The 14,604-nt window shown below is 32.2% G+C and overlaps 1 protein-coding gene across 2 annotated transcripts in view; it reads left to right on the forward strand.

Annotated features, from left to right (window-relative positions):
* NIPBL (NIPBL cohesin loading factor) overlaps window positions 1-14,604 on the forward strand; it is a 191,280-nt gene that overhangs the window by 93,645 nt on the left and 83,031 nt on the right. For both annotated transcript variants that reach the window (XM_019650739.1, XM_019650740.1), the window contains exons 5-9: window positions 1,433-1,532; window positions 2,105-2,256; window positions 7,619-7,779; window positions 8,703-8,799; window positions 10,564-11,190. In XM_019650739.1, the coding sequence (XP_019506284.1) occupies window positions 1,433-1,532; window positions 2,105-2,256; window positions 7,619-7,779; window positions 8,703-8,799; window positions 10,564-11,190 (1,137 nt within the window). The remainder of the gene's footprint in view (window positions 1-1,432; window positions 1,533-2,104; window positions 2,257-7,618; window positions 7,780-8,702; window positions 8,800-10,563; window positions 11,191-14,604) is intronic.

Here is a 14,604-nt window from a genome sequence, read left to right on the forward strand (position 1 = left end):
TGGCACCATCATTGCGCTATTCCCGGGCGAGGCAGATCAGTCGCTGGCCTCTGGATGGCCTCTCACTGCAGCTGCTGGCCGCTCACACTGGCTGCTGGCTACACACGGTAGCTTATGCAGCAGGGGACTGCAGCCTGTGCCATCACCGGCGACCCATGGAAGCCCAGCCCCAGGTCGAGCTGCCGTTCAGCACCTTAGCTGTGGAGGGCAGTGTCACTGGCCCTCATAGGTGGGATCCGAACTGGGGCCCTCTGGCATCCCAAGCCAGTTCTTAACCAATGCGCCACTTGACCAGCCCAGGAAATTTTTTTTTTAACTCCCATCTTAGGGAGTTTTACCCTCCCTGTTAAAAAAAAAAAAATCAGCAACAATGATTATAGTAATAAAATTGTTAAATTATGGAACATATGATTTAATATTGAATGTCAGTGAGAAGAGAAAGCTCAAAAGTTGAAATTTAGACAATATACAAAAGAAAAGAGTAGTTATTACTAGTAGATTTTGATGTGATTTTGAGCCATCATCTCATTCAAATACTGTTATAGAGCTAGAATCCCTTCTACTCTAAAACGCACTTTTCACATCAACAGCAGGAAATAAAAGGTGAGAATATGATGTGATACTTGAAGCTACCAAAAAGATTCTCTATGCATATCATAAAACAGTTCAGGGTTAATTAGAGATTTTTATCTTTAATTTTAAAAATGTTAAATAACTGAATTTTTCTCTTATCTCATGTATAACAAAATGCCATTTGTGTAACAATTGAAGATATATGTCTAGCTTGAAAAGAAATATAAGAATCTGAAAGCTATCCTCACATTTTCCCCCATTGATCAAATATTCATTCAATCCTTAATATGTAGCAAAGAATTATTGTGGAAGAATAGAAAGAAGCATTCTGTTTTGCACCAAAAGACTTTCAGATGGACTGTATTTGCTCAAACTTTGGGCCCCTAAATAAATTATTTTTAAAAACCTAGGTCTGAATGACAATGAAACAAATAGTGTTGTGAAATTAAGCTCCTAAGGGTGGGAAATGTATGTAATAAAGTTTTGCATATAATAGAAAGACCACCCAAAGGCCTGTTGTAGAAGGAATTGTATATTAGTTGATCAGGAGTTAAAGTGAGTTTTCAATTCTAAGGTAAATGATAGGACTTTAAATAAACAAGTAAAATTTTAAAAAATAAATAAATCTGTCTTGGCTCCTAGATTAGTTATATAGTAAAAGAATGTTTTAGTCAAATTGGTTGTACTTGAAATTTACAGTTTCTATATTTTGCTTTTCAAAATGAACATGTTGGTTAAAAAAGAAAAGAACAGAAAATTTTTTGAGTGTTTGTGAAAGAACAGTTGATTTAAATCATTGAAAGGATACTTTACCATTAGAAGAAAGTAACATGTTTACCATTTTTTGTGTGTTCTATAGGAATGATGATGTCTCAATATAAACTTTCTCAGAATTCCATGCATAGTAGTCCTGCATCTTCCAATTATCAACAAACCACTATCTCACATAGCCCCTCCAGGTAATATACATACATATATATACATATATATATATATATATATGTATCATTTTATTAGATATTGTTTTCTGTGGTACATATGCTTGTGAATATACAGTGTATACATACATTTACGTAATGGTGAATTATATGTAGTTCATAAGCTGAATGCTTAGCTTTAAATAGTAACCCACATGAACATTTGCCTTAAAATGTTATATGTGGGAATGCTCTAATATACTAATTGAAGTAGCTATCATTTTAGTATCACACAGGCAAAAGAATGTGTTAAAATAACCAATGTGTTTTAGATAAATAGAGTAGAATTTGGGAAGCATGGCTTTATGTACCTTAAACAAATGTATACTTTTATGCAAATAAAATAAATGAATTACATCAGTTTTTATAAACTGTGTTGTATAACTCAGATTATGAATTGTGAATGATTTTTGTGTATCTTTCAAATTTTTTCTGTCTGCATAGATTTTATTTTAGACAAATTAGAGTTTGCAGAGTTTTATGACAGTGAAGTTTCAAGGAGTAGCATATTTTTTTCATTTCCTGATATTGTTTATTTGAATTTTGGATTTTAGCCGGTTTGTGCCACCACAGACAAGCTCTGGGAACAGATTTATGCCACAACAAAATAGCCCAGTGCCTAGTCCATATGCCCCGCAAAGCCCTGCAGGATACATGCCATATTCCCATCCTTCAAGTTATACAACACATCCACAGATGCAGCAAGGTAAGAAATGTTGGTTATTTATTAATAGAGAATACCTGTTATTCCAAGCAAACTCATTTCTCTCTTTTTATAATTTTTAAAACAGAAACTAAAATACCATACTGTCAATAAACATTTCTTTTAAGATAATGGCTTAAATAAAAAACATGTTACATTTATCATTTGGAAATTCACAATTTGGGAAGTAAAAAGATCAGTTTCATTTGACTCTTTGGATTAGGTTATTATACAACTTGAGTATATCTAGTTATGAAATTAGCAACTACTTTTTTTAATTGGCATTTCTTCCTACAATACACTAAGCCAAAGAAAAATTTCATTTTAATTGGTAAAGTATATATAGTGTAAATTTTACTGTAAAGTAGATGCAATGCTAGTAGAGGAAAATTAATAATCTTAGATGCAAACATTTCTGGGATGAAGCAAACACAAAGTACTGTTCCTATCAAGTTATAAAAGAAAGGGCATGTTAACGCCATAAAAGGAGAAAGAAACTTCAAATAAACAACAGTACTTTCTCTAAAAAATAAAAATCTTGGATTAGAATACTAGTTCTCAATTGAAGTCAAATGTGATAATAAGTCTTTTAAGGTTATAGTGCCTTGCGATGTATGTCATGGCTACTAAATAATTTATTATTAGTACAAATTTATTTGTTCTTTTTTGAAGAAATTTTAAAAAATGCAAACGAATATAACAAACTTCTGTGGTTTTGTCTCCCATAATTACCAGCAAATTTTTAACATTTGCAGTCAGTCATTAGTTCCTATATGTATTCTTGTTTTTTGTTATGCATGAGGTCCAAACTTGCTTCATTTATAAACTTTTTAACTTACAAGCTTTTAACTTAATCAGCTATCAAAACAGCCATTGGCGGCTTTTCCAAATCTAGATAATGAAATAGTAGGTTGAAACTGTTTTATATACTAACTCAAGGAAAGACCAAGAGGCAAATCACACATTTAGAATAGACACCTCTAAAATTACAAAATTTAGTGTGAGTGCTGAACATAAATATGTATGTGTGTGGGCTCTTGATACTTGTAAAATAGTGTACTCTGGCATCATAGGTATGAGGAGCATTTTAAATGTAATTAACAGGAGGAAAAATATTAAAAGAACACATCTGTTGCTGATGGAAATGTCCACATACACATAAGTATGTGTACGAAAGAACATAAGTTTTTACTCTAAATATTGTTGCTGTTTTTTAACAAGATGAACCTTGCTTTTTCAGAAGAGTAAGTTGAAACCACAAAATCAAAAGAGAAATAGTTTGAGGGCCTGTTCAGTAATGTGTCATTCTTGGAAATTCTCAGATACTTGAACTGAAAATGTTATTTGGGGATTAGCCCCTCTCAGATATAAAAAAGTTACTATAAGTTGGAAAATTTAGCATGGTAGGGAACAAATGGATAAGTAAATGGGACAGAAAAGAATAAGGCATATATATATGGGAATTTAGAGTATGTGAAAGGTAACACTTAAAACCGTTTTTCAACTTTGTATTATAAAAAATTTAATCATGCAGAAAAGTTGAAAGATGAATACAATAAACCCCTTCACCAACAGGTACCATGACTGTTTGCCTTTAAATACATCTGCTAAAAAAGATGGAAATTCTCCTATATAAACACCAAATGTGATAATTTACCCCTAAAAAAATTAAGAACAGTTCTATAGTATCATCTAATATCTGGTCTACATTCAGTTTTCACGAGTTGTCCTAAATAAGTCATTCATAACCTTTCTTCTTTTCAAAGCATGATCTAACCTACCGTAGTTTCTTAAAAATTGCATTTGGTTTTTACATCTCTTTTGGCTCTTTTAATCTAAAATAGCCCCATATCTTTTTTCCCCATGGCAGTAATTTTTGTTTTTATGAAGAGTGTGGTAGTTTTGCAGACTATCTCATATTCTAGACTTAACTGTTTCCTTATAGTGTTGTTTAATTTGCTTATATACTCTTTATATTTCCTCTCGATTAGCAGTTATCTTTAAAAGCTTTATTAGTTTCTAGTTATACGTTTTTGGTAAGAGTGCTAGATAAGCAATGTGCACTTTATATTGCTTCACATCAGAAGGCACATCATATTGTCAAGTAGTCCTAGTATCAGTGGTGTTTAGGTGGTGACCACTTTATCTCTTTATTTTGTAAATACTGGTTTGTTTTTTTTCCTCTCAGTTAGCAAGTAATCTGAAGGTGGATACTTTGAGATCATGTAAATATCCTGTTCCCCGTTAACCTTTTACCTAAAAGGTTTAGCATTAGATGATAATTCTCATTTCATCAGTTTTTACACTGGTCTTTGGAAAATGGTGATTTTCTAATTCTGTTATTCTAAAGATGGCATTTTTAAATCAGTATGTAAGAATGGATTGTTTAATAAATCATGTTGAGTTGATTGGCTAGGCGTTTTGAAATTTTAATGGGATTCCTAGAGCATGTAGAGCAGAAGTGTTGTAGATAGATAAAATATTGCCATGTTTTTTACATGTATTTTACATGTATTTTAAGTCATAAAATTACAAGAAGAAGACATGGGTAAAGTTTTGGTAATTTTAGAGTCAAGAAGGCTTTATTTATGCAGACTTAAAATCTAGATTCCAGAAATGAAAAAAAAACCAGATTAATTATAAATTTCTGTATCAGAGGAGAGACCATAAATAAGGACAAGCTGAATATGGGGAAAAACAGTTTCAAAATTTATTACGAACACAAAATATTAATCTTTAACACACCAAGATCTTATAGAGATTGATAAGAGTAAGACAAAAGTAAACTAAAGAAGTAAACAGACAATTTACTGAAAAGCAAAGCAAACTGGATACAGAAAGGTGTAATACATATATGAAAATATGGTCAACCTGGCTCACAATTAAAGAGATGTGAATCAAAATTAAAATGAAATACAATTTTATATCTACCAGATTAATAAACTTTTTATAGATATGATACCTAGTATCAACAAGTGTGCAGGGATTCCCACTGTCTTCATAGAGGTCGAAATTGGTACAACCTTTTTAGAGAGCAATTTGACAATATCTGTTGTAATTTAAAATGCATATACCTGCTTCTGTAGTTCAAAAATCTATTTCCCTTAAAGGGAAGGGAGGGGATAAAGCATGGTCAGATAGTTTTATTCTCAGTTCTAAGCATCCAATGAAGAGATGTTTTAATTATAAAACATTCCAGTCATCGTCTGTGAACATGGAAGCAACATTTCTAAATATTACAAAATCAAATAAGCAGTGCTATAAACCTCTATGATAAAATTTGACATATATGAGAAATACATGAATTGATTAATATTAGACAATATAATTCAGATTAAGAGGATGGGGATCCTGTGAGCCTTTTAATAGTTGCCAAAAGAGTATTAAAAAAAAGTTCAATTTCCATTCATAATTTTTGAGTTTTACTGGAGAAGAATAGACTGGGACAACCTTATCCTGATAAAGGCAATTCACCTAGTGGTGAAAAATTAGAAACATTTCCCTTGAAAACAAGGATAAGACATGAATGCCTATAATCTCCACTTTTATTTAGTGTATCATTCATTTTATTTACTGGGTGTCTTAGTCAATTCAGGATAAGCATAAAATATATATAATATTGGTAAGGAAGAAATGGAAAGAATCTTTTCAAGTGATATGATTGTCTTCATAGAAAATCTAAGAGAAGCTACAAAAAGGTAATAGAATTAATAAAAGCACTCCACACAGTTGCTGGATACAAGAACATAATAATGAAATTAATTGCGCTGTGTTTTTATACACCTAGAATAAACAATTATAAGTATAGTCTTTTATATTATTATTAACAATTTCAAAGAAAACCATATGATACCTAGGAATAAATCCTCTTTGTGGAGAAAATTATAAGACTTTTAAAAGAGATGTAAAAGAAAACCTAAGAAAGTGAAGAGTTATGCTTTCTTCATGGATGGAAGGACTCAGTAGGGTAAAGATGAGAATTTTTCCTAAATCTGTAAATTTAATACAATATCAATAAAAAATCCTAAGCAGGGATTTTATAAAAGCAACTTAAGCTGCTTGTAAAAATTCATGCAGAATAAAAGTTCAAGAATAGGCAAGATAATTTTGAAATGGGATGAAATATGGTTCCATCTAACAGGAGTCAAGATTTATTGTAACATTAGTCCAAGAATGGACATTAGTCCAGGAATAGATGAGTATAACATGGTGAAGTGGAATTTGATAAAGAACCTAGGAACATACCATGAACAAATGGAACTTGATACATATGGTATTATATCTTAGTGGGGAAAAAATGGTTCTTTAAGAAATGGTACTGATACAGTTATCCATATGGAAAAAGTAAAATTGGGATTCCTAGATCACACTACACATAAAAATATTGAAACAATATAAACATCTAACATAAGAATGGATAAATTATATATTACTTAGAATAGATATAATTTTTTAAATAAAATAATATAAAACTACATAGTGTATAAAAATGGATACATTTCAACATAATATTGAATTAAAAAGCAAGTTAAAGAAAGATATATACATTTACCATTTATATAGTTATATGCAAAACAATGCTAGCTAGTATCATTTAGGAGTATATTCATTCATAGCCGAGGTGTAAAGATATAGGTAGATTGAACGCAAATCTGGTGGTTACTTTTAGGGAATTAGGTGAAGGGAATAGAGGAGAAGAATACGCAGATATATGGAGAGCTTCAACCATCTCTAATATTTTACTTCATTTCAAATAGATAGTCATGTGCCACTTAACAGTGAGGATGCTGTCTGAGAAATGCGCCATTAGGCCATTTCATTGTTTGCAAACATCACAGAGTGCACTTACGCAAACCTGGATGGTCTAGTCCACTACAAACCTAGGCTAGATGGTACACAGCCTATTGCTCCTAGGCTACAAACCTGTATATCATGTTACTGTACTGAATACTATAGGCAGTTGTAATACAATGGTAAATATGGGTTTGTTTACATCAGCATCACCACAGACATGAGCAATGTGTTGCACTACAATGTTACAATGGCTACAACGATAATGACAATTAGGACATCACTAGGTGATAGGAATTTTTAAGCTCTGTTACAATCTTATGGGACCACCATGGTATATGCAGTCTGTTGTTGACTGAAACCTCCTTATGCGGCATATGAATGTAGATCTCAATGACATGTAGCACAGTGTTAAGATTTGATCAAGCTCTGGATAGTCAGTATAGGAGTGCTCATTATATTATTCTCTGTAATTTCTGCATGCTTACAATATGTCTTATGTACAATTATTGTCCTCTTAAGAGTTTCAACGGTTTATTTTTATAAAGCTTTTTTTAATTCTTATTAATTTCAGCATCGGTATCAAGTCCCATTGTTGCAGGTGGTTTGAGAAACATACATGATAATAAAGTTTCTGGTCCGTTGTCTGGCAGTTCAGCTAATCATCATGCTGATAATCCTAGACATGGCTCAAGTGACGACTACCTACACATGGTGCACAGGCTAAGTAGTGACGTATGTAATATATTAGTTATCATTAAGGTAATAAAATAGCTCTCATATTTGCCTGATAACCTAGTATTTCAATTCCACAATTTAAAGGATATCTACTGTATATTAAGGATTATACTAGATCTAAGAATCTAGCTATGAACGGTATGGTTCCTATACCCATAGAGCCTCGTCTAGAGCAGAGTTGGTAAACTGGCCAGTAGTCTGACCGACAAAGTAAGAATGGTTTTTACATTTTCGAAGAATTTTTAAACAACAACAACAACAAAGAACATTTTGTGACAAACTGTATGTGTCCCAGAAAGCCTAAAATATTTATTATCTGTTCCTTTACAGAAGAAGTTTGCCAACTGCTGGTCTAGAGGTTTAGGTTCTTGATGAAATATAACTTCATTTTTAAATATATGCTCAAACAAAAATGTTCTTTTAAATAATGAACCTTTACTTATTAGTACTTAGCTCTTTTTCCCTCTAAGACCTGTATAAAACTTTTTCTCTGAAACTTAATGCTGCTTTCATGTTAAATAGTCCATATACTGGAAATTTGTCTTGTAATTGGTTTGGTGGTATTATCATGTAAGTTACTTGTACCTAAAGAAATACAGAGATGACAGTGGACTCTCAAGACATTTACAGCCTGGTAGGGTGTTCACAGCTCCTTTTGTAGAAAATAGCAAACAAAAGTGGAGCATACTAGTAATACCAATTTTCTTATTCATTGCCATGCGTAGGCTGTTGATTCTTTTGGATACAATTTCAATTCTTCTAAGATATACCACGAAGAAAACAGGAAAGTGCAGAAGAATTATGCTTTTGAATACCAACACTTTACCTGTCAGTAATTTATGTCTTTTATTGGTTCTCTTTAAGATTTCTATAAAGCCTTTCCTGTCATTCAAGATACAAATTTTATACTCTATTCCTAGGATGGAGATTCTTCAACAATGAGGAATGCTGCATCTTTTCCGTTGAGGTCTCCACAGCCAGTATGCTCACCTGCTGGAAGTGATGGAACTCCTAAAGGTATTTTATTGTAACTAAAATTTCTTTCAGTATTCATATTTCAAGTTGAGTAAAGAACTCAAATATCTTGATGGAGATACCAAAAGCTATTGTTTTTCATTTACTGTAGAAAAAACAAATCTGTACATACTCCTGTAAATTATTGATAGTGTTTTTAGATATATACAATATCATTCTCACTGATAAATCGAGTTGTCTTTACAAACCACAAACTTCTTACCTCTCTTAAACATTTAAAACTATTGATCAGCTTTCTCCATCCTCTACCTCTCCCCCAAAAAACCTTATTTCATATCGTACCTGTTTTCCTCCTACTTCTTTCATTGATTTTTTTTTCTTCATTAGCTCTTTTCTTTGCTCTCTCATTTGTCAAGATTTCTATCATTAAATTTATCTTCCATTATACTTTTCTTCTTGGCTATTTTACTCAGTTTTGGTAACAGCATTGATTACTTTTGTGAACAGGACGCCAAAATCAATGGCTTTGGCTCTAGTCCTATCTCCCAAGTTGTAATTTTTCATTTCCAGATAAAACTTCCTCGTATCTAGCTGGTATTTTAAATTCATGTTCAAATTTGTTCTCACTGTTTTTTCTGCTATTCCTTTTCTCTTAATACTATTCCAGTCCCGAATCATCTTAAAGTCTTCTTACCTCTTAAGTAGTCATTTATCAAAATCTGACCTGTTCTGTATTACCTTCCTAAATTTCTTAAATCTGCTTTAATTTCTGTTTATTAAAATCCTATCTGTTCTTCAGGTTCCAAGTTAATGGCTGATCTCCCATGGTCCCTCTGCTAATCTCAAGACATTAGTTTATATTTTTTCTAATAACTTATACTGTCTTATGAACATGAATTTTATCTTCGAATTACCAGAGAACCTTGTGTGGTCTTCTGTAGGTAATAGGATCACAAAATTGAATTTAAGTCCAGGTTTGGGCTATTTTTTAAAAATACTAAAAAGTCTGATAATATGAATTACCAATTTGTTGTAGATAATATTGTGCACCACTTTAAAGAATTAGCTTGTAATTAATTACAGTGTAGCTGATAATAAGTTTTCTCTATCCATGAGTGTTTCTCATTATAGCCATCTAAAACATGAACTGATCTCCATCTTATTGTAAAGATATTTTTTTCCACAGATTTTGTTCCAACTTTTTGATCAGGGATATTCTTTATGAAGTGAAAGTTGAACTTTTATGAGCTATTCAAAATCTATAATTCTGAATTTTCTGGGATGAAAATAACCCAGCTTCTGAAAGAGATAGTGACTTCCAGGGTAACTCTATTTGTTAGTTTGGCATCAGAGTTAGATACTTGGCTCACAAATAATGTCAGGGTGAGAAGTTATTCAGACTGCCAGGGAGGAGTAACAATGGGATGGCTAGTAGGTCTAGATAACCAACCCATTTTTCCTCTTAACTTGTGAGGAAGGATGGATGGATGATGGGTGAATGGGTGAATAGGGATGGATAGACTGATAGGAAGGAAGGAAAGAAGGGAGGGAGGAAAGGAAGAAAGGGAGAGAGGGAGGGAAGGATAACTTTAGATAGAAAGAGAAAACTTGAGAACAACCTCATGAACACATCATTCATCACAAGTCTCTACTTGTGTTCACGAGGTGTGTTTCAACTAGTTTTCAACGAGTTTCAACAAGGTATATATAGCATTACTATATTGTCACTTAATAGTCCTATCACAGTATAAGAAAGTGTAAAAGTAGCACAATTGTTCATTCCTGCCTGTTGAATTGTTTTTCTAGGATCAAGACCACCTTTAATTTTACAGTCTCAGCCTCTACCTTGTTCATCACCTCGAGATGTTCCACCAGATATCTTGCTAGATTCTCCAGAAAGAAAACAAAAGAAGCAAAAGAAAATGAAATTAGGCAAGGATGAAAAAGACCAGAGTGAGAAAGCTGCAATGTATGATATCATTAGTTCTCCATCCAAGGACTCTACTAAACTTACATTAAGACTTTCTCGTGTAAGGTCTTCAGACATGGACCAGCAAGAGGATATGCTTTCTGGTATGGAAAATAGCAATGTTTCAGAAAATGATATTCCTTTTAATGTGCAGTACCCAGGACAGACTTCAAAAACACCCATTACTCCACAGGATGTAAACCGCCCACTAAATGCTGCTCAGTGTTTGTCGCAGCAAGAACAAACAGCATTCCTTCCAGCAAATCAAGTGCCTGTTTTACAACAGAACACTTCAGTTGCTACAAAACAGCCCCAGACTTCTGTGGTACAGAATCAGCAACAGGTATCACAACAGGGACCTATATATGATGAAGTGGAATTGGATGCATTGGCTGAAATTGAACGAATAGAGAGAGAATCAGCTATTGAAAGGGAGCGCTTTTCAAAAGAAGTTCAAGATAAAGGTAAAATAATCTCATTACTGCCATTTCATATTCTGGGCAAATATATAATTATAATGTCAAAAAAGTTTTTTGAAATTACTCTTTTTTTCCTCATTATATTTTATAATTCTTTATGTCTCTCCTCAGTTATATTTTTATTACTAATGCTCAGACCTCAGAAATTAAATTCTTAATTTCATTTTTTATCTGAAAAAACTATCTGAGACTTGGTAATGCTGTTCATAGGCCCATCACCTGTTATGTATCAAGTGATTTTATCTGTGCCCTTCTACTAAAGTGATCATGAGCATTTCTATATCATGCATTTTTCAGGAGTTGTGTTAACTAGTTTTGCATCTTCACCTTTTTTCCTATCAGAACAAGGTTAACTGCTATAGAATTATTTTGAATCAGTACGTTTAAGAAAAGTTTGTGCTTTTTATACAATTAGATTTTTTACTTGGTTCTTTACCCTACCATCTCTTAGTAATGTGATTTTTTTTTTTTAGTAAAAAAATATGGAAAGAATTTTGAGTTATTATTAAATAGCAAACCTTAAGGATCAAGGATCTTTTGTTAGTGAATACAGTTCAGTGTTCCCTTTTGTCTGACTAGGATATTAGGATGGAGTTTCAAGACACCTGTTCTATGAATATATGGGCTTTTTTTTCATGCTTTATAAATAATTATAATCAAATGAAAGCAGCTCCCTATTAAATTCTTGATTATTTTAAGAGAGATTGATGAATCGGTGATTGAAATTAGTAATGTAATTTATAAATTTGCTGTCTTTACAGATGCATATACATACTTGACTATCCAAACCAAAGCATACTTTATGATTTAATTTTATAGTTAAATATTCTAGATTGATATACAGTTCTCCTATTTTTTTGGTGATTATAAAATAAAACCTACTGTTGGGTTGAGCTTATTTTTATATATGATCTTGTTCATTGGTGACAGGATCTTTCTAGATAATTGTGTTCCTGTGCTAAGAAACATGCTGAAGATTCGCATAATAGCTTTTTTAATGTTTTTGAAAATAAACTACTAATTGTACTACAATATTAGCTAAATATATAAATCATCTATAAATATATATAGATAAATGCAAATAAATTGCTAGAAGTCTTCATTTTATTGCCTAGTGAACTGGGATTTCTTTTTTTAACTAGTAAATCATTGACATTAAGGATGAAACAAAGTGTTGCTTGTTATTTTCTCTTTGCTTAGCGGTGTGAGGTTCAGGAAATAAGTATACTATGTAGGCTTCAAAATGTATCCCCTCCTCTAACCTTTTACAAAAGTATATGCATGTCAAATGAAGAGAGCAATATTCTTCAGCTTCTCTTGATAATATTAACATACCCCTGAATCCTATGATAGTTTTGCAAGAAACATACAAAATTGTAATTTCTTGACCGAGAATTACTAGTTGCCTTGAGAAGTGAATTTTTGCATGATATTTTAATTTGTTTTGGAAAATTATGTTCTTAGGAAAGTATAGTATTTATTAATGATTTCTTAATGGTTGGTAGGAATAGAAACAGAGGAAATGGTGAACTTTTAAAATTAAGTTTCCTGAACTTTTATTGTATCATATTTGCTGAATTCAAAGTTTTTACATTTAAAAACTGAATGAAAAGAATAGTAAATATGGCTAATTGAGTATTAGCAAACTTATTTAAAACCACTAACTTTTCTTTGGGAGAATATAACAAAATCAACAAACAGCATACTGTCCTTTCCGATACTTGTAATACTGGGTGTGCCAAAAAAATGAACATATTTTGAGATGTTATCTATGTATTACTTTTCTAAGTTGAGTTGAATTACCGTAGCTATGTGTGTATGACGTTCGCTCAAAAGATTCATTTGATATTAATCAAATGAATGCTAATGTCATTGTATTATAATTTTAATACAGTTTTTTTCGTTCTTAAAATGTGTATACATTTTTTTGGCAGCTTCTATATATTTTACTTTTAATTATCTAATCAATTTTCTCTGTAACCTATGATGGTATGGCTATAGCAAATACAATTGAAAAGTTGAACGAGCAAAGTTGACTTAGAAATTCGAGCTCTGTAAGTTGACTTACAGCGGTAACTGGTGCTATTAGAATTAAAGGAAAAGCTGGTTATTAGAGATATGTGATTTTTAGTTTGATTTAGATGAATATGTATATTTTCCCAAATTGGTTATGCTAATTTTATGGACATCACATTAATACTGTCATTTCTAACTTGTTTTCTGAAAGCCATGTTCCCATTATTTCATGGCTATATTTGAAAACCTTTGGAATTTAGGTACCACCTAATACCTTTGATTTGAACCTTGTCATTTTGTGTTCAGTTTCTGCATTTTGTGATGGGATAGTGTTTTATAAATGGGCAGTTATCTTTGAGATTTTGGAAAGATTAGATGTTTGGTATGTTGCTGCAAGACTGTATGTGAGGTTATAAATAAAAGCAAAATTTTCTGAAATGTTAGTTTTTAGTCAGCCCTTGAGAGATGAAATAGTTCTTTGAAATGAATTTATCACTAGTAAGCACTACATTGTAAGACTGAATTGTAAAGTTGGTATTTAGTGTATTATAAGACTTGGCACTGAGAGCTTGAGTGTAACTGTTGTATGGGTGGTGGTAAGGAAGGAGCAAAACAGGACGCCTTGTCTGGTCTACATGGTTGTACTGAGAGCTCTGCTCTAGGGTCTGAGCTTGTTTCCTGTTGTTTCATTTGTTATGAGAGAAGCATTCCCTCCAATAAACCAGAAATAAAAAAATCTGTACCTTGTAAATAAGATTAGAAACATGGTTGTTTGATAATTATGGAATTTGAGAAAAGGGATCAAATACTCTGAAATATTTCACTTCGGCTGCGGTAGAACCTAATGTACCTCTGTTCCTCACATAGAAGATACTTTCCGGGCTGTTAGGTATTCATGTCCCTTTGGCCTGTTCTCCCTTCTTTGGATAGTTTCATATACACTGGAAGGTTATCTCGCTGTAACCTAATATTTTATAATATTCCTAAAGGACCTTTTTCTCAGTCTCTTGCTCATATTTTAACATCTGTAATTATAGAAATTAATTTTTAAAGGCTTTTCATCTTTGCTTCTGGAATAACTTATCAAAGACATTAATATCTCCTTCATGTGCTGAAAATTTCTGCTTTCTTTTGTCAAAAGGGGGGGATTTCTTTGTTCATCTTTGCCTATTTCATCTTTTCCCAAGGTCCACTTTCCATATTAGCAAGTATAAGGAATGGCCTAGCTACACTAATGTTTTTTATAATATTACAATATTCTTGCACTGTAACCCTTATAAGAAGCAAATTACTACCTACTGTCATTTGGAATCAAAGACTGGGATTTTGAACAGGAATAGGACAATTAGCCACTTAGCCTGTACTGGTTTAGGAGTGGAATTT

The sequence above is a fragment of the Hipposideros armiger genome, unplaced genomic scaffold, assembly GCF_001890085.2.
Source record: "Hipposideros armiger isolate ML-2016 unplaced genomic scaffold, ASM189008v1 scaffold_146, whole genome shotgun sequence".
NCBI lineage: Eukaryota > Metazoa > Chordata > Mammalia > Chiroptera > Hipposideridae > Hipposideros > Hipposideros armiger.